At 33.1% G+C, this 19,678-nt stretch overlaps 1 protein-coding gene across 1 annotated transcript; it reads left to right on the forward strand.

Moving 5' to 3' along the window:
• The first annotated feature begins 7,780 nt into the window (after positions 1-7,780).
• On the forward strand, positions 7,781-10,323 carry LOC113734508 (adenosylhomocysteinase). The gene is made up of 2 exons (XM_027261086.2): positions 7,781-8,618; positions 9,239-10,323. The coding sequence occupies exons 1-2, from the start codon at positions 7,908-7,910 to the stop codon at positions 9,983-9,985; spliced, it is 1,458 nt and encodes a 485-aa protein (XP_027116887.1). The 5' UTR covers positions 7,781-7,907; the 3' UTR covers positions 9,986-10,323.
• The last annotated feature ends 9,355 nt before the right edge of the window (positions 10,324-19,678 follow it).

Consider the following 19,678-nt stretch of genomic DNA (forward strand, 5'->3'; position numbering starts at 1 on the left):
TCAAAATCGATCCGGATCGTATATAGAGTCGCAAATCATATTAATCTATGCAGGATCGCGTAGGATCGTAGTAGAATCGTACGATCCTACAATTTTTTGTAATTTTGTGAAATACGAGGCTCCATTTTGCAAGTAAATGAAAATATTTGTGGTATATTTGTAATTTATCAAAGAATTGCAGCCTTTAATTACAATTAGGAGCTTTTTTGGTAGGATCTTACGATCCTACGATCCTACGATCCGATTCTGTGAAACTAAAATCAATCCTATGTAGAATCCCGATTTTACAAACCTTGTTTACAAGTTGATATCTACTTAATTTGGCATAAAATCTATCCGCATTTTCTAGTGAAATAATATATCACACAATAAACCTAGACACAAATGCGTTAGCATTAAATTGTAGACAAGTTGGCAGGTCAAGGAGCACCATTTTGGATGTTGCACTTCAGTATAAATCTTGATCTGGTTTGTAGTCGTGGCTTCCACATTACCCTCAATTTTTTATCTTTCTTACTACTATTATCTTTGTTGCACAGCTATCCCATTCAAGAACACTCACTTTCTTCATTTAATCATTTTATTTATAGGATGGTGGAAGCCACTGGCTCTGACTTCTTCTGGACCAACCAAAACCTGAATCAAATTACTTTATAAAATGAAAGATTGGGAATACATTTAGATAAATATTTTATGCATTATCAGTGTATATGCTAATAAATCTAGATACATGTCACGTATATAAAGCTTGTTATTCAAATTCAAATTCAGATGATGTGACATAAATCTAAATTCGTAAGTGAATACGTTAACTGTATAGAAAAGATTAATCCAATACATTTCTGGGCAAACATCATTTAATCATGAACTCTTCCCTTTATTTCATGGTACTTATTTGATTGTGTAGAAGAAACCTTCATAATCTCAATTCTGAACTGCTTTGCAGTGAGTTACATGCAAAAGTTCACGTTGGATTTTCTCATTTTGAAAAATGTGTGGTGGAAATTGGAACTTGTGAAAGCTTAGAATATATGATAGGACTCCTGCATGAATACTAATCACGTAAACCCTTAAACCTTAGTGTCCACCTTTATTGCTTTAACTTATTCATGGTTTCAAACAATTAGAATTCGTAATTATCAAAACCCTTGATCGACCGGCTTAGTCACAAGAATGATGGATCATTGGATGACATCATAATTACAAAAAATCTGCTAAAAAAAAAAAGGGAAACATGCAGACACATAAATACATACATATATATGTATGTATATGTATAATTACATAGTTTGTGCTGATATTTAATTAATACAAATGATACGAGACAAGAACGGTCATTGAGAAAATTATTGCCAACTTGAATTTAAGTAGTAACCCATTCAAAATGGTGCTATTATTTTCAAGAATCTGCAGTGCATTAGTCCAATCCAATGTCATAGGATTATCTCAGAGATTTACATTTAAATTGTTGAAAGGTATACTTTCAAGAGAGGATTCATGGAAATTCCGTTGTAACTTGTGCAAATTAATTGTTCATTCTCATGGTTAAATAAATCTCAAAATTATTAGTTGAAATGGAAGTCGAAACCAAGTTCTACAAAATAACAAATATATCCACAACTGATAGTTTAACATTCATCATTTGCCAAGCTTGTGCTTACAAGTGTAAGCCAAAAAATCCAAAATTCTTACTCTTAAGGAGGTAGAGATAAATAAATTAATGATGCAAGTTTTACATTGCACTAGATCAATGAAAAAGTGAGAAGTTTTTTGGGCAGTCTCATAATTCATGGAACTAAAATAGATCTAATACTAGAAATCTGACTAGTTTCCTAGATGTAGTGAAAGGGTGGGATTGGGACTTAGGCATGTTTTTATAACAAAGAACTTGGTAGTTTTGAGGATTTTTTCATGTCCTGTACTGTAGTCACTTTTTTATAATCTGAATGTTTTTGGAGTTAAACTACCGTACGTAGGGCACGGAAATAATTCATTTTTGGTCGCAGAAAAGTACATTGCAAAGTTTTTCCTTTTTTGTTGGGGAGGGTAGGCAGTGATAGAGCCAGGATCTTAAGATTTTATTTTATTTTTTTGTCATCGTCACTTTTATCTATACTAGCCTATTCTAAACTAATCTAAAGGGAAAGCCCAACTGGGTAGCCCTATCAACGGTCCAGGTCTAGACTCGGACTCGGACCAGATCCGTCAAATAATTTCAGGTACGGGTAGAGATATAATTCCGTTACTCGGATCCGGATCCGGATCCGGATCTATTTTATCAAAAAAAAAAACGAATTGGATACGGAATATGGTATTCCGACCCGTATTGGACCCGAATCCGGATATAAATTGACTAATAATTTTAAAAATATATATTTATTAATATAATACCCCAAAGTTACTTCTCTGACTATTATCCATATAGTCAAATACACCAAAGACAAGTGTTGTTGCAAAAAAAGGCTTTTGATGAACCCTTTTTCGGGTAGGCCCGACCCGGATCCGGGAGAAAGAGTATAGGACCCGTCGGGTATTCGGGCCGGATCTGGAACTGGTATAGTATCCTAGGTCCGGATTTATTAGTTCCGGCCTGTTGATAGCCTTACAACTGGGTTTACGGGAGATTGAACTACCATCAGATCATACAGATACACTATGCACTCGTATGGATTTTTTGAAAAAATCACATATTATGGCAATTGATGGGAGATAAGATTTGAATCTTTGACCTTCTACCCCACCAAGTCTTAATGTTTTGGTGGTGGGCAATAACCTTTGGTTCAGGATCTTAGGATCGAGGGGTTAATCTTTGGCTTCACATGGAATGTAGTAATAATGAATTAAAATCAATGAAAGTCTATGTAAAACATAAAATTTTTCCCTATGAAAAATATGTTTCGAGTTTAAATTTTGCTCGAATGTACCAATAAGAATCATTATCAATTTCAGTTTGAAAGCATCGGAAGACCTTATTCTTGGGTTAATAGCTATACTTTTAACACTCTCGTGAAGGGTAATAATAATCAAATTTTTAATTATTTTTTTGAAGGGAGAGAGGGGGAGAGCGAGTGGGTGGAGAGGATAGTGCGCTAGAAAAAGAATTTTGTGGACTTTGGGAGTTCTATACATATTAGGGGGGAAATAGAGAGTGACTTTAAAAATTTCTAAACTTGCAAAATATAAAAACATAGTGTCACAAAGGACTAGGGTTCAAATGTTGTCAAAAAAATCGTTTAGGTCGGTTTTTATTTAAATGCACAAGATGTAATCTCATTTGTTCAAGATGCAACTCATTTTTAACAACTTATAAGTATAGAACAAAATTTTATAAAACCCACATATGATATTAAAATCAATGTACAAAAATGTAATATGAACTTTTTTTTTGGTAAAAAATCTCAGCGACTACTAAATTATTGATCGAATCATGTTTTGACCATCAAACTAGTTTTCATCAGTAATTGACCACTAAATAACTTAATCATTAAATCTGTAATCGTTTGGTTGATAATTACTACTAATCTGCGAAATTAGCAGATTACGTGGCAAAGCGGGGCAATTTTGCCACTTCGTGCATATGAAATTAAATATTTTTGGTTGACTCTCTCCCCAGCATCTCCCCTTTTCCCGTCTCTCCAAAGGCACCAACCAACCTGCCACCACCATATGGAGATGGACAGTCCACTAGACCCTCAATCAGCAGTATTCCTTGCAAAGTGCCTCAACTTTCCTGCTCCTACCCCTCCTCCACCATCTGGTGGCAACGTCGACAAAGATGGATTCACAACCACGGCTGTCTAATGACTCTTTTCTCACATACTCCCTCCTAATTTTAAACCCCAAATTCCTCATTGGAAAATTCTCCAAGGACATTAAAATCATTCAGTAGACCCTTATAGCCATAGTCTTGTTTCCCATAAAAACCGTCATCGGCCACTACCAAATCACTTGTTCCTCTGGGATAGTGGTCATTTCCATCTCCTCTGAACTAGTTGCTTTATTGGCCACTTCATTCTCCATCTCCTCCGTGTCTTCTTCGCCTCTCACACAAGATCTAGGTTTAAAAAATTTTTGTTAAAGCTATATTGAGAAACCCAAATGTATACCCCAAAATTACAAGAAAATTTCAACCAAAAATTAAACTAGGTATTAAAGAAAAATATTTGGGCTTTGGTACTTTGAAGGATGTTGAGTGGGAATGAAAGCAAAAGAAACCATAACAGATGTGGTGAATTGTTTTGATTCATATTATTGATGATGTGGTGAATTGTATACCACATGGTCTATAGGTGTGGCCGTTGACCGAGGCTACACAAGTTTTTGCCTTCACAGATTAATTGCTAATTTCACAAATTATGAGTAATTATCGACAAAATGATCATAGGTTTACTGATTATATTATTTAGTGTTCAATTATTGATTAACAATAGTTTAATGGCCAAAACATGATCCGATCAATAATTTAGTAGATGTTTAGGTTTTTTGCCCTTTCTTTTTTGTCAAATGATGGCAATCAATATTTAAGCCTAGTTTGAGAGATGAGATTTGAGCAGAAAAGAAAAGAAGTGAAGAGAAAGGTAGACATTTTCCATGTTTGAGAGTTTTAGTGAAATAGAAAGAAAGAAAATACGGCTGATTTCGGAGGAAGCAGAGACCTGCTACAGTTAAAAAAAATTTCCAACCCAAATCAGGCAGAAAGCAAAGAAAAGCTATGGAAAGGCTGCAAAAATTTTTTAAATTGCCCATTCTATCTTTGAGAAGCTATTGAATGGAATATTTATTGATCAATGGGCACAAAATCATCTTCTTGTTCTTTCATAAACTCTCAACTAACATTAAAATCTCTTCTCTTCTTTTCTTATCCTTTCTTTTTTTTCATAACTTAACCTTGCTCTTCCTTTCTTTTCTTTTCTATCCTCAACTCACAAATTAGACTTTAGGGACCGACAACCATCCATGTCCCGCACAAAAGGGAGACCGAAAACTACAACGTTTTGAGTATGCCGTCGGTCATGTGGTGTTCCGGACAGAGTGCACACACTTTCGAGTAAACTGAAAAAAAGGTTAACGGTTAAAAACTCCAGTAGCCAATTTCTGGTACTGCTTAAGTTTAGAGGATTTGATTCCCCTTTTGCAGCAGAAATTCCTGGACTCCGGAAATGAAGAAATGCCAGGAACTTAGGCACCAAGATCTAGTCTTCAACCAAATTTCAGTACTTCATAGGCCGATAAAAAAATATGAAACAGGATCACCAAACTTACCTACCCAAAACTTACCTACCCAATTGAGCCAGATAACGAAATTCATTCAGTTGGAGAATCAATTGTTGTTTGAAGCATTTCTAAAAAAGTTTCCTACCTAAAAGGAGGACAAGACAAAAACATCCTTTTCTAGTGGTCCTAAGACAAAAAAAAATATGCCATGTTTACAAGGAAAAGTTTTGGTTACATGTTCAAAGAATAGTTTATTCAATTTTTACAAATATTTGCAAGAATTTTCAAAGGAATCCTTTGGCTTTGTGCTGTACTAACTCTCGTTAACCCAAAGAATCAACATGAGTGGTTGGTCAACCACCCCTGAAACACCCCTAATTGACCAAAATAACCATATCCATCTTCAAGTTCTGTTTTGAAATGATTTTAAAGACGTGGTTTTAGCTTTTGATTTGAAAACAATTTTTGTATATCAAGAAAATAGAGAACAAGTTCTTAGTTGTGTCCGTGGATTATCAAGTGAAATATTAAGGTGTTGTTTGAATTGCAATTTTCTAACATAAATTTTTTTATATTTTTCATAATTACATTTTTAATTTATATATATATCTCAAATTGCTATAGTGTAATTTTCTACAAATACTTCAGAAAACAGCAATGGAATTGTGTTTTAAATTAGTTGAATCTCATGTCTAAACTATTACCTTTCACTTCAAATTTCCTTTTTAGCCAAATTCCATTTTTTACGTTTTTGTGTTGTTAGTAGTCTTTGCTCTGTATGTAGTCATTCACACTTCATTTATGACATATTGATCCATCAAATCTCCAGCTCCGCAGCCCCATTGCTTTGTGAAAATATCAGTAACAGTGTATAAACATCGGGTGAGGGATGGGTTGGATGGTACGGAAGGGACAGTGCAAGTGAGAGATCCTGGGTTCGAGACCTGTTACTTACACAAAAAAAAAGTGTATAAATATGATTAACAGTATAAATGTCAATAAACTTTGTGGAAAACACGGTTAAGGACGGAAAATTGTGTGCTAAAATGTATATGTAAAGTAAAAAACCAATCAAATTAGATAGTAAAAATATTACTCCGGTAAGATAATTGTGAGTTTCATGGTTCAACTCACAAACCCTATGTTTTTCCCCATTTTTTGGGTAGAAGTTAAAGCCTCCCTTCAAATCAAATAAAGTAATAAAGCAATTGATTCAATGGTTAAAACTATACCTCTTTAACATATCATTTTGGGTGTTTGGAGTCTAAACCTTATTTTAAGCTCTTTTTAATTTTTTTTTTTAAAAAGGTGAGATTTAAGAAGTGAGGAGGAAATAGGAGATTAAAATTCAGAACCTTATTTTAACCTCATTTATCACTTATCAAAGATTAAAACTTTTTTTAGATTAATCTTTTTTATTAGTGTATACACTGACGGCATTAGATGTATGCCATATTATTTACATTTTAATTTGAATATCAGATTTTATACATGTGACATGCATCTAAATTCGCTAATGTTTACACTGTTAATGTATAAAAGTTTTTTTTTTTTTTTTTTGTCAAAAGGAAACTTGTTACTTTTCTTTTTACCCTGTTTCCACTTTAACCACATCTCAACAGTGAATTCAAACTCCTAATTTACCAAAGGGATAATATCAAAACCTCCATGGAGATTTCTCTTAATATCATTTAGCACCCTTGAGAATTTTGCAATATCACTTACCTTTCCTAATAATTGTAAAAAGACTATATTAACTCTCACTTGGCACATAATTCACATATCAAATAAATGAAACTCAAAAGTTAAAAAAAAGAAACGAAAGTCACTTTCTTCTCTTTTCTTTTTCTCTATCATTCTCTATTACTCATTTTTGGATGACTATGTAATATTTTATTTGTAAATTATAATAAATTAAATTTTATTTATTTTTATTTTTTGTGATTGTGATAAAGTGGGTTATGATTTATTTGCTTATTTTGAGTTAATTTTTATAATGATTGGTACAATTTAATAGTTTGGGGAAGGGTTGAGAAGAAGTTGAAAAAAAATGTAAAGTTTATAAGAAATTGGTTTTAAACATATAGAATTAAATTGGTGCAAGTGTATTTCTTTTCAAATATCTTTTTTATTTTTTAAATTTATTTTTTATGGGACATAGTATTATGATATGGTAGTACTATAAAAAATTATTTTTTAGATGATGGTTTTCTTGAAGTGAACAAAGTGGTTTAGAAATATTATTATTTAGCAAGTGAAAGGGATAGTTTAGGGCTTTTAAAAATTTTGTTACACAAATAACAAAAGTAAGGGAGCTAAGTGATATTTTTAAAACTTTAGGGGTGTCAAGTAATATTAAGATAAACCTCTCCTCTGATATTTTCTATTTATCCCTATACCAAATCCCTCCTCCAATCATCATCAATGCAGATTTCCACATCACTTCACCAAACCCCAAATATCCCCAGATCTCCAATCTCAAATCTCCACCGTCCATTCCCATCTTTTTTTTTTTTGATCAAGTCCATTCCCATCTCTAAAACCTATTTATATACCTCCATTCCCAATCCTTCCTCTTGTCCCGCTCTCTTCTTTACCGCAGAAAACCCCCCAAAAGAAGAGAGAGTGCACAAAAAGACCAGACACTAAATCCAACCCGGCCCGAGCCCATTTCACCCCATCAGCTTTAAGCCATGGCTTTGCTAGTAGAGAAAACTACCTCCGGTAGGGAGTACAAAGTCAAGGACATGTCCCAAGCCGACTTCGGCCGGCTCGAAATCGAGCTAGCCGAGGTCGAAATGCCCGGGCTCATGTCTTGTCGGGCTGAGTTCGGGCCCAGCCAGCCCTTCAAGGGTGCCAAGATCACCGGCAGCTTGCACATGACCATCCAAACCGCCGTCTTGATCGAAACCCTAACGGCATTGGGCGCCGAGGTCAGATGGTGCTCCTGCAACATCTTCTCCACCCAGGACCACGCTGCTGCCGCCATTGCCCGCGACAGCGCCGCCGTTTTTGCCTGGAAAGGCGAGACCCTCCAGGAATACTGGTGGTGCACGGAGCGGGCCCTTGATTGGGGTCCCGGCGGTGGCCCGGATCTCATTGTCGATGATGGTGGTGATGCCACATTGTTGATTCATGAGGGAGTGAAGGCGGAGGAAGAGTACAAGAAGTCCGGGAAGTTGCCCGATCCAGCCTCCACTGATAACGCTGAGTTCCAGATTGTCTTGACTATTATTCGAGATGGGTTGAAGACCGACCCCACGAAATATGCCAAAATGAAGGAGAGACTAGTTGGAGTGTCTGAAGAGACCACCACTGGTGTTAAGAGGCTTTACCAAATGCAGGCTAATGGGACTCTTCTGTTCCCTGCCATTAATGTGAACGACTCTGTTACCAAGAGCAAGGTATGATTTTGATGGTGAAAATATTTGATTTGTTATTAGATCTGAATTTGGGATATAGTTTTTTATGCTTACTGGCCAGGATCCAGTTTAGTTTGGTTGAATTCGTGGTCTGTATAGTAGATCTGATTTGGGTTTCCTTATATTGGCTTAGATCTATGATTTGGTAAATGCTGAACTCAATAATTGATTGATTCTTGTTCGAGTGAGAAGATTAATTTTGTAAAGTTGGTTGTTGCCAAACAGTATAAAATTCTAGTAGGATATGGTGTTGGACAATGCAAGCATACATATTGTTTATTGAAGTAGTGGAGTTGGTTATTATGCTATGATCTGGATTGGCGTTTAGAAGAAAAACAATCTTTGCCTCAGTTTCTTGAGCTGTTTGTTTCAATTTTTCTATTGATGTAAATAGGGCAATAGCATATGTGGATGTTATCTTTTTATTATGCTATATGGTAGTGTTGTACTTAGCAAGCAATCCAGGTTATTAATGGCTTTGATTTGGTTTTGAAAATCTTGGTTATTAAAGTTGTGTTGGTAGTTAATTTTGAGTATTTACATTCGTTGGAGTTATGCATCAATATGAGCTAATGGAGTGTTCTTGAACTTGGTGGATACAGTTTGATAACTTGTATGGATGCCGCCACTCACTCCCTGATGGGTTGATGAGAGCCACTGATGTGATGATTGCTGGAAAGGTTGGAGTTGTTTGCGGTTACGGAGATGTTGGAAAGGGCTGTGCTGCTGCCTTGAAGCAAGCTGGTGCTCGTGTTATCGTGACTGAGATTGATCCAATTTGTGCTCTTCAGGCCCTCATGGAAGGCTTCCAAGTTTTGACCCTGGAAGATGTTGTCTCCGAAGCTGATATTTTTGTCACCACCACCGGCAACAAAGACATCATCATGGTTAGCCACATGAAGAAGATGAAGAACAACGCTATTGTTTGCAACATTGGCCACTTTGACAATGAAATTGACATGCTTGGTCTTGAGACATACCCAGGTGTTAAGAGGATCACAATTAAGCCCCAAACAGACCGATGGGTCTTCCCTGAAACAAAATCAGGCATCATTGTCTTGGCTGAGGGTCGTCTCATGAACTTGGGTTGTGCCACAGGGCACCCTAGCTTTGTGATGTCCTGCTCTTTCACTAACCAAGTGATTGCCCAGCTTGAGCTCTGGAAAGAGAAGAGTACCGGAAAGTACGAGAAGAAGGTCTATGTCTTGCCCAAGCATCTTGATGAGAAGGTTGCTGCACTCCATCTTGGTAAGCTTGGTGCTAAGCTCACTAAGCTCTCCAAGGATCAGGCTGACTATATTAGCGTGCCCGTTGAGGGTCCTTACAAGCCTCCTCACTATAGGTACTGAGGGAGAGATGTCAACACTTTGCAACGATCTTGTTTAACAGCATGGATTTTTTTCTGTTACATTGCGGGTTTACAATAGGAATTTAGTTTTTTTTTTTTTCTGATTTTTGGAGGTGTTGTTGGGAGTGTTGAAATGATCGGAAGAAAGAAATATGGTCTCTGACCAAGAAATGTTGAATAAGGGCATTGTATGGGGGTGTGGAATGATCATAATTTTAGCTGCTCCAGCTTAGGTCGATTGCTTTTTTCTTCTTGTTTGCACGAGAAAACAAAAGAAAAAGAATTTTGTTGGTTTCTCTAGTAAAAGTCTTTTACATAATGGCATCAATGTTTTACCAAGGCTGTTTGGGTTGGTGAATGTTTTGAATTGATTTCTTTGGCAGCAGACGTAGGCAAGTGTTTACAAAGGCTGCAGATCCTTTCGGCATTCATTCTGTAACATGGAATGCATATAATGATAGAATTGAATGGTGTGCTTTCATTATTAACGAGGAAAATGGTTTTTTTTCGTAGCGGTAGAATTTTTGTTTTTATAATCTTGTTTAAGTTAATCTAGGAAGAAGGGTCGACGTGAATAGAAATTTTGCCGAAGATGATTAATTTAGATAGTTACATAGTAATAAATTGATGGGAGATAAAAGTTGAATTTGACTTCAAAGACTGGTGGTGACCACTGACCAGCCTTTAAGGACCGGTGGCCCGATGGGGAAAATGTCTAGTCGGCAATAAAGTAGAGTACGATACATCATGTTGTCTAGGAGTAAATTATTGAGTACATCACGGGGTGACTTCCAGTTCCAGGCAAGAGAACAAATTTTTGCAATTGTCTTTTGCCTCGTAGTCGGTTTATCACTGGCTGCTTCGTGGTGAAGGGAACAAATTTTTCTGAGCTGCTCAACATCAGAAAAATCAGATATTTGATTCATGCCTCAGATTTTATCTATCATATTCTTCATACTTTTCCCTAGAAAACAAGTTCCATTGAAAGCGTTATATGAAATCATTTTGAGATGTTTTAAAATTTTTGTAAATTATTTTTGATCTTTCTAAATATTATTTATTTGAGTTGTTAAGGGCAATTTAAAAACGAAATTTATTAACATCATTATCAAATCACTACTATTTTAATTTTAAAAATTAGAATTTCAACATGTGATAAACAATTTTGGAATGTAGGGGATATTTTATATGTATCCCATCACTCACCACTCACCCGTCACCACCTGCTTTTGATTTGGAGTCCCACAGGACACGTGTTAGCTTGTGGCTGGCTAGCTGAAGCATTTCACTTTTCCAGATTTCTGCAATTTCATTTTTCTTGGTTTTAGTTTCCCTAAGTGGCGTCAATTCCTTGTCTTAGGGTTTTATTGAGACAAAAATGACATTTCTTTTATTTTTCTTCTGAATAATATAAAGAAATTCCCGGCTAATTTCACGTGTTCTTTCACGTGCTTCATGATTCTTTTTTTTTTTTTTTTGGGTAAGAATAAGATCAATAAAATAAAATTCACAGCTTACAACATCAGCCTGCAATAACACTACTTTAAGACATCAGCGGATGGATGGATTGTATAGTTTTGTTCTCAAATATATTTATGTTTAGGACATCAGCGGTTTCAATCCCTAAAATTTGGATGAAAGCAAATGTAATTTTAATTATTTTAATTTTTAATCACATTTAGTCATGTTTAATATGATTTTTGTCAATTGCAACCAGAATTAGATCACGTGCTATCATGTACCGGTAATTAATTTTATGAATAAAATTTAAATAATGTTAAAAAAATATTGTTAGCCATAATTGATAATAAAAGAGGACTAATTACTCACATGTCGATATTGAGTAATTTCTTTTTACCCCCGATAAAAGACTAATTACTCGCGTGATTGGCATGCGGGTAATTAATCCTCTTTTATTACATATTATGGCTAACAATATTTATCTTTTTTTTAAAAAAAAAAATTAGTTACTGGCATGTGATAGTATATGACTGAATTCCGGTAACAATTAGCAAAAAAATCAATGAATGAGACTAAATGTGTTTGAAAATTGAAACATTTGAAACTTCATCTACTTTCGTCCAAGTTTCCAGGACTAAAACTGCTTGTACTCTAAACATCCATTTGGGACCAAAACTACAATTTTGAAGTGATATATTCCCCCCACCCCCCCCCCCCCCCCCAATCCTTGTCAAAGGATCCGCGCTCATGTTTGCCTCCCTGTAGATATGCCCGTAGAAAGTATGGAATAAAAAAACTCATGGGTGCAAGATCATAATGAGGTAACCAATAATGTATTATCAATTAAGGAAATTCAATCCACGCAATCAACTTCAACATGCCGATTTTCTGAACTTGCTGTATCTTCACGTTTTCGTTTCGTTTCTGTCTTCTTCTTTTGGTTTGGTAGGCATTGGTCGGCCACCTGCACCCATGTACTAATCATTTGATTGGTAAATATTAACAATTGGCCGACATCTTTTTCCATAAACACATATATCATGAGCTGTGATGCTACTTAGTGTTGTAGGCGGAATTTATCTCTTGATTTGGGTTGCATTTAGTACAGACTTTAAGGTACTGAATTAAGCTACTGCATTTCTTGCTCCATTTAACAAGTGAGTTTTTTGGATGTTTGTCTGAAATTTTACTGCAGTTTACTGTAAAAATTTATTGTAGAAATTTTTTTTGAAGTGTGTAAATTTTTGGATGTTTTAAAGAAGTTTTTTGAGGTTATTGTAGCTAAAGTTGTTAAAAAACTTGTAGCAGGTAAACTTGATCAAAAACTTGTTTGCCGAACAAGGCCTCTCTGTTTTCAGAGGTTTTAAGGGTTCTCAGGTAGAAGGCAAAAGCACAAATGAAAAGAGAGAATCATCAGTCACAAAAAACTGAGGTTCAGAAGTGTACTACTGCTTCTCAAGTTCGAAAATGTTAAAGCTCTAATGCATCAGCACTTCAATATCACAGCCTGTAGAAGTGAAAATTTCAGCACTTGAATCTCCTCCGCTGCTTGCCTATTTATAGGCCTTGATTGAGTGAAAATTTCACCTATGATTGTACAAATCACAGCCTGTAGGAGCAAAGTTTATCAACGTGAAAGGACAAGCTATGACTGAATGCCCCAAACAGAGATAACAACTGCCACCAGACAGTTAAATAGTAAAACAAAGTTGCAGCACTAGTCATGGACTTCTTTTGGATATCATAATTCAGCTATTGATAGAGTGCAAAAATTTTGAAGATGGAAGAATGTTTTTGAAGTAGTGATCTTGCAAACTGTAGCGAAGGATAGGTGGAAATACTACTACTGAAAAATGAAAAGAAGGGACTCTCACTTTGGAGGAAAAAGTTTCAAAGTAACAAAGGTGATGGGCTGATTCACTGAAAACTTGTCAACAGCTCCAACCTCGTAGATCATCGACATTGATCTTAAGTTCTAAGCTAGCAAGCAATAGGTTGTGTTCATGGGAAATTGTATTACAGATTCTAAATCAAAAAGACCCACTCGCCAAAACGAAAAAAGAACGGAAGGAAACAAGAAGAACCAGCAAACAAGAGGTCAAATAAATTCAGAGATGAGGAATACCAACAAATATCCGACAAGCAACTTGCAGAAAACCTCTCTTTCCTATTCTGTACTCAAATGAACACATTGCTAGGACTGCAGCATCGCATTCAGAATCAGACAGTTTAACCCAGAACAAGCTTTTCAGTCATTGAATTGTGCAAAGGAATATATGTGAAAGATAAATTCGAGTAGAGAACCAAATTAAAATGAGAGGAAGATAGGATAGTACTAGAGACAGAATTCAGTAATTCAGAATACTGCTGAAGTGATGAAGAATGAACAATGAGATCATGCATTTCACAGAGTGAATGCTAAGTCATCAGAACAATGAATGTATCTACTTCCAACTTGAAACAAAAGTATATTCTCAGTGATAAAGAACTGAGAGTTTGGTTACTAGCAACAGTTAGTTAGCTAAGTCTACTACCAACCAACACACACAACCCCCCCCCCCCCCCCCCCCCCCGGCCTAAAAAATGTTCCAAAAAAGAAAATTATCGAAAACCTTGTTCAAAATTAGCTACATAATAAACAAGGGAAGGAAACAGAGATAGGAATAGGAAGAAAGAATAACAAACAAAAATCAGCATGAATGATTCCAGCATTCTTACAATTCTGATGTCTGTAGGATCCAAAATAAACAGCTCTTCAGTAAAAGGGATACTACTTGTTACATATAATAGAGAACAACAATCAGCAAGCTCCTGCCTCTTCTTTGCTCTCAAAGCAGTAATATTTTTCCTATGTCATCAATTTGCTCTCCATTCTTACTGAACTAGGCTGGAAAATAATGTGAAGAACAGCAATAATAAAACAAGGTACCATATCAAAAGAAGAAAAGTTCATGCCATGTCGATATGGATAATCCGGAATTCTTTGGCAACCATTTGCCAGAACTATTGTATTAAGATAACACGTTCATCCTTCGAGAGGCACATTAAAGTTTCTGGATGGTATCTGGATATTGGAACTGAAATTGGCATTCATCTTATCGTTCTAAAAGAAGTTAATCGGTTTATCTGAAAGCGAAGATTGAAGCACAACCAAGAAACAAAAATATAATATCCAGATTTGGCCAGAAAATTTAATTCTCTGACTTAACAGCCAAACTGCTCAAGTAAATGTAGAAAACATAGAAGAGCAAGCAAAACTACCTACCTCTCGTTTATGCTCTATACTTTATACCATTAAGTTACTCAGAATTTATGAATAAAGACCTGATCTAAGCTAAACCCTTTTTGGGGAGTACAATGAAGCATTACTTATTTGAGACATCATACATAAAGGGATTGTACTACTATTACGCATATCTAACCTAAGACATTCATTCCATGTTAATTAATCTTCCAGAATATTAACTCTGGGCATAAGAGAACGAAACCCTCAAATAATAACTCTCAATACAAGGATAAACCCAATATAATAGCCCCAAAGGCATTTAGCCACCATTTTAGGAGCCAAAACAAGCTCTGGATCTCCTTAAAATTCCAAGTGGAATATAACATTAGGATCATTATCTAGAGATCATAAAATCAGAGTTAACCAGAACCCACCAACATTTACTAGACATGAAACTCATAAAATACCAATTTCTTACTTTACCAATTCAATGGGCATCCTCCATTCTAGAGGTCTAATACTAATCTCCCCTATCACACCTTGTGATAATTTCACAACCTCTGTTGTAAGTGTTAACTGGACCAGCACCCTTGCAATTATAGTATGAAGAACCAGGCCTATTACATGGAGCAAAATCCCTCCTCAATGTATCATAACTTATGAACCTCCTCCGCATAAGCAGCATTCTTCTGTGGCTCTCAGAATCCATCTCCTCCTCCTCTTCCTCCAGAGACACAGTTGGGCAATCACTCATCTTTCCAGCACAAGCCCTTTCCACCATGGCATCCAACTCACTATTTTTCATTGAATTCAGGTCCAAAACTGACATCCCACAACACATTTTCACCAAGAAAAGCACTAGCATTACCAAAATGAGCGTATTCAAGGGGTGCTGCTGAGTTTTGAGCATTTTGTGGGTTGAAGTTTGTTTTAGATTTTTTCTTCTTTCTTGTCAGTAGAAGAGAGGCCTAAGAAAAGTGAGATTTCAATTTCTATAACATGGCAGTCAGAGATGAGTAAAGCAGACATTAGCATTTAGACATTAATGTTGGCAGTGGCCACAGTGAACAGTGTGTACCTACGTCAACTACTAAGTATACGCAACTATTGTTGAGTCATTGGCGAATGATGTTGACACACAACCATTATTTTGGCTTGTTTTTGTTGATAATCTTGGTGGGTTAGTGGTCGAAACTGTAATCATTTGAGGCATGATGTACTAGTGCCAATCAAAGCATATTACAAAAGTAAGATGCGTTTTCTTATATGAAAACTATGAAATTTTGGCCGGATGTGTTTGAATTACGAGATTTTTTTTAAAAAAAAATGTTAAATTTTGTTTTACTTGTATCACATATATATATATATATATATATAATTTTTAATTATCTTTTTATTTCATATACATCACATCACAAAGAATACTACCGTAATTATCTCAAATAAATATTTCATATAACCTCATATCCAAACAAAAAAAAGACTATTTGACAGGATGTAATTGACAAGAGTTAATTATCATGATTATTTAACATATCCTTTGGAAGTGATTATTGACTGATGGCTTCATATTAGTCTCGTGAAATGTGGGACGATTGCTTATCAATGTAAAGTAAGCACTTCAGTAATTAAAAGTTTTGAATCAGATAAGACTTAAGGTATAGGCAGGTCAATTATATGTAAGTAAATGATGACATAATATTGAAGATTTTGGACCCGTTTGGGGTCATAGTAACTTATTGAAAAGTATTTCCCTAACAAAACTTTTAATAAAAATAATTATAAACTATTTAAATACTTTTAAATATATTGTTTGGAGACATATTGTATTGGATAATCTATAATTTGAAAATTTTTAAAAATGTTTATTTCTTTGTTTGGTTCATAATATAGGATAAAATAATTAATTTTGATGTTTTATTTTTAAATCACAAAAAGCTACTCTAAAAGTACCAAATTTGAGTTTTTGCTTAAAGTGCTTTTAACATTAAAAACTAAACTTCTAATTATATGACATAATATTCACCAAACAATTTAAGAGTACTTTTAGCAGCTAAAAGTGCTTTTTTATCAAAAGCACCATAACCCAAACGGGGCCTTTAAGTTTTACTTCAATATAAGAATTAAAATGTAAGTTTAATTGAAAGTAAAAATCACTATAAGGTAGTACTAAAAAGACAACAAAAATGTTAGGATTGCTAGTTTCTAAGGAAAAATTTTAACGTTTTTCAATGAATATATTTTTCAATCATCTTTTGTGCTTCATATAGATCAAATTGCTATAGTACATTTTTTTACAAAATTTCAAAAAATGGCATTCCAAAAGAGACAAATTAATGAGGTTTTTCTTATCAGTGTATTAAAAGTGAAGACAACAAAAACGCGATGATCTTCTTATTAGTGTAGTTTTGGGCAAGTTCCATATTTTGAATTTTTAAATATATAAAAAATTACAAAAATTATAAGAAGACCACTAATAAATACATAAAAGGGATGAAATTGATAAAAACATATAAAATTTGTCTAACACTGTCCTCACCCACAAATTGCAATTCTTTTGAAAGTTATTAAATATGACCACTATGATTGTTAAAATACAAATTACGGTGAATGAAGCCTCTTCCTTGCCACCAATTAATTTATTTCAATGCAAGTCTAATAATAAAGAAGTAACATGGACAAAGGGGGAGAGATGAGTTGAGCAGGACATGAGAAGAGATTGTAAGTAAAAGATTCAAAATTTGATATTTTCTACTTAGAATAAAAAAAGAGTAAATCTTTCTTACACTGACAGTGTATACATTATCATCGTTAGATTCATGACATGTGTGTAAAAATTGAATTTCAAATTCAAATTTTGCACATTTGTCATTTATCCAATACTGATAATGTATACACTGTCAGTGTAGGAAAGATTAATCCATAAAAAAAAAGTTTTTTTTTGAAAAAAGGTAAAATGGACAAAAAAAAAAAACCAAAACAATTAAAAACATCAAAAGTGAAATTGAAACATTTTTGTTGTTTTGGGGGGGGGGGAAGGGAGGAGGGGAAAGGGAAACTCCTTCAAGAATCAAGGGCCTGTTTGGAACCTGAGTTTTTTGGGAGTTTGTCTAAAACTTTACTGTAGTGCACTGTAGAAGTTTTTGAAAAAATTTTGTAGAAGTTTTTGTAAAGTGAAAAACTTTTTTTTTGTAGAAGTTTTTGAAATGTTACTGTAGACGTTTTTGGATTATTTTTAGAGGTATTTTTAAAACATATTTTTGAGTATTTTATAATTTATAATTTTTATATTTTTAAACATTTATGCATTTATAATACATTTATAAATATTTAGAAATAAATATATTTATATAAAAATATATAAATGTATTATATTATATATAATACGTAATATACATATATTTATAAATGTATACATGTATAATTAATATAAATGTATAAATTATAAATGAATATTATATAAATATATAAATTATAATTTATAAATGTATATGATGATTATGTGTAAATGTATTAATATAATTAATATAAATATATAAATGTATTAATATTATGTATAAATGTATAATTAATATTGTTTATAATTAATAATTTTTATTGTTTAAATATTTATATGTATTTATGCATTTATAATACATTTATAAATATTTATAAATAAATATATTTATATAGTTATATAAAAATATATAAATGTATTATATTATATATAATACATAATATACATATATTTATAAATGTATAATTAATATAAATGTATATACTATAAATGAATATTATATAAATGTATAAATTATAATTTATAAATATATATGATGATTATGTATAACTGTATTAATATAATTAATATAAATGTATAAATGTATTAATATTATGTATAAATGTATAATTAATATTTTTTATAATTTATAATTTTTATTGTTTAAATATTTATATATTTATGCATTTATAATATATTTATAAATAAATATATTTATATAGTTATATAAAAATATATAAATGTATTATATTATATATAATACATAATATAAATATATTTACAAATGTAATAATTGTATATTATTATAAATGAATATTATATAAATATATAAATTAATATATTATAAATATATAAATATATAAATATATAATATTATGTATTAATGTATTAATATAATTAATATAAATGTATTAGTATTATGTATAAATGTATTATGTTATACATAATAACATAATACATAATATAATTGTATATAAATATACATAAATATATATACATAAATGTGTAATATATATAATATGTATTATATTTATTAAATATATAATATATAATATTTATATAAATGTATAATTACATATTTATATTAATATTAATTTATATGGCATATAATATTTATATAAATATGTAAAAATATATTTTAAATAAAATAAAACATTTATAATATGTTTAAATAAATATATAATATTATAAATATATAATATATATAATAAATTTTTGAGGGTGAGGGACTCAAAAATTAAAAAAAAATTTTGAGGTTACCGGCGGCGCCGGAATAGGTGATCGGCGCCGGGAGAGATGGTGGAGGCGGTGTCTGGTGTGGTGGGTTGGGTGAGGGAGGAAGAAAAGTTTTTGAGAAATTTTTTGTGTATAGATTTTTGAAGTGTTTAGGTAAAAAACTTTGAAAAGTTTTTTGGGGTTCCTGTAGCAAAAGTTGTTAAAAAACTAGTAGCTAAAAAACTTGGTAAAAAACTAGGGTGCCAAACAGGCCCCAAGAATGCCTTACAACACTTGCGCCTCGTTCAATAGCCTCTCGGAGTCTTAGGCACACCTCGCCTGGACAGGCCATTTAAAACATTAATTAGATAATCGGTCTTCAAACTTTTGCCGAACTTATGTTACTATTTGCGAAGAAATTTTACCCAATATTTCGTCCAGACGACTCTCTATAATGAAGTGCATGTAATTCTACTCTATTGAATAAATGCCTCTCTCTTAGCTTTATAAAAAAAGTTCATGTTTTTAACTTTTTT

Source organism: Coffea arabica, chromosome 3c (genome assembly GCF_036785885.1).
Source record: "Coffea arabica cultivar ET-39 chromosome 3c, Coffea Arabica ET-39 HiFi, whole genome shotgun sequence".
NCBI lineage: Eukaryota > Viridiplantae > Streptophyta > Magnoliopsida > Gentianales > Rubiaceae > Coffea > Coffea arabica.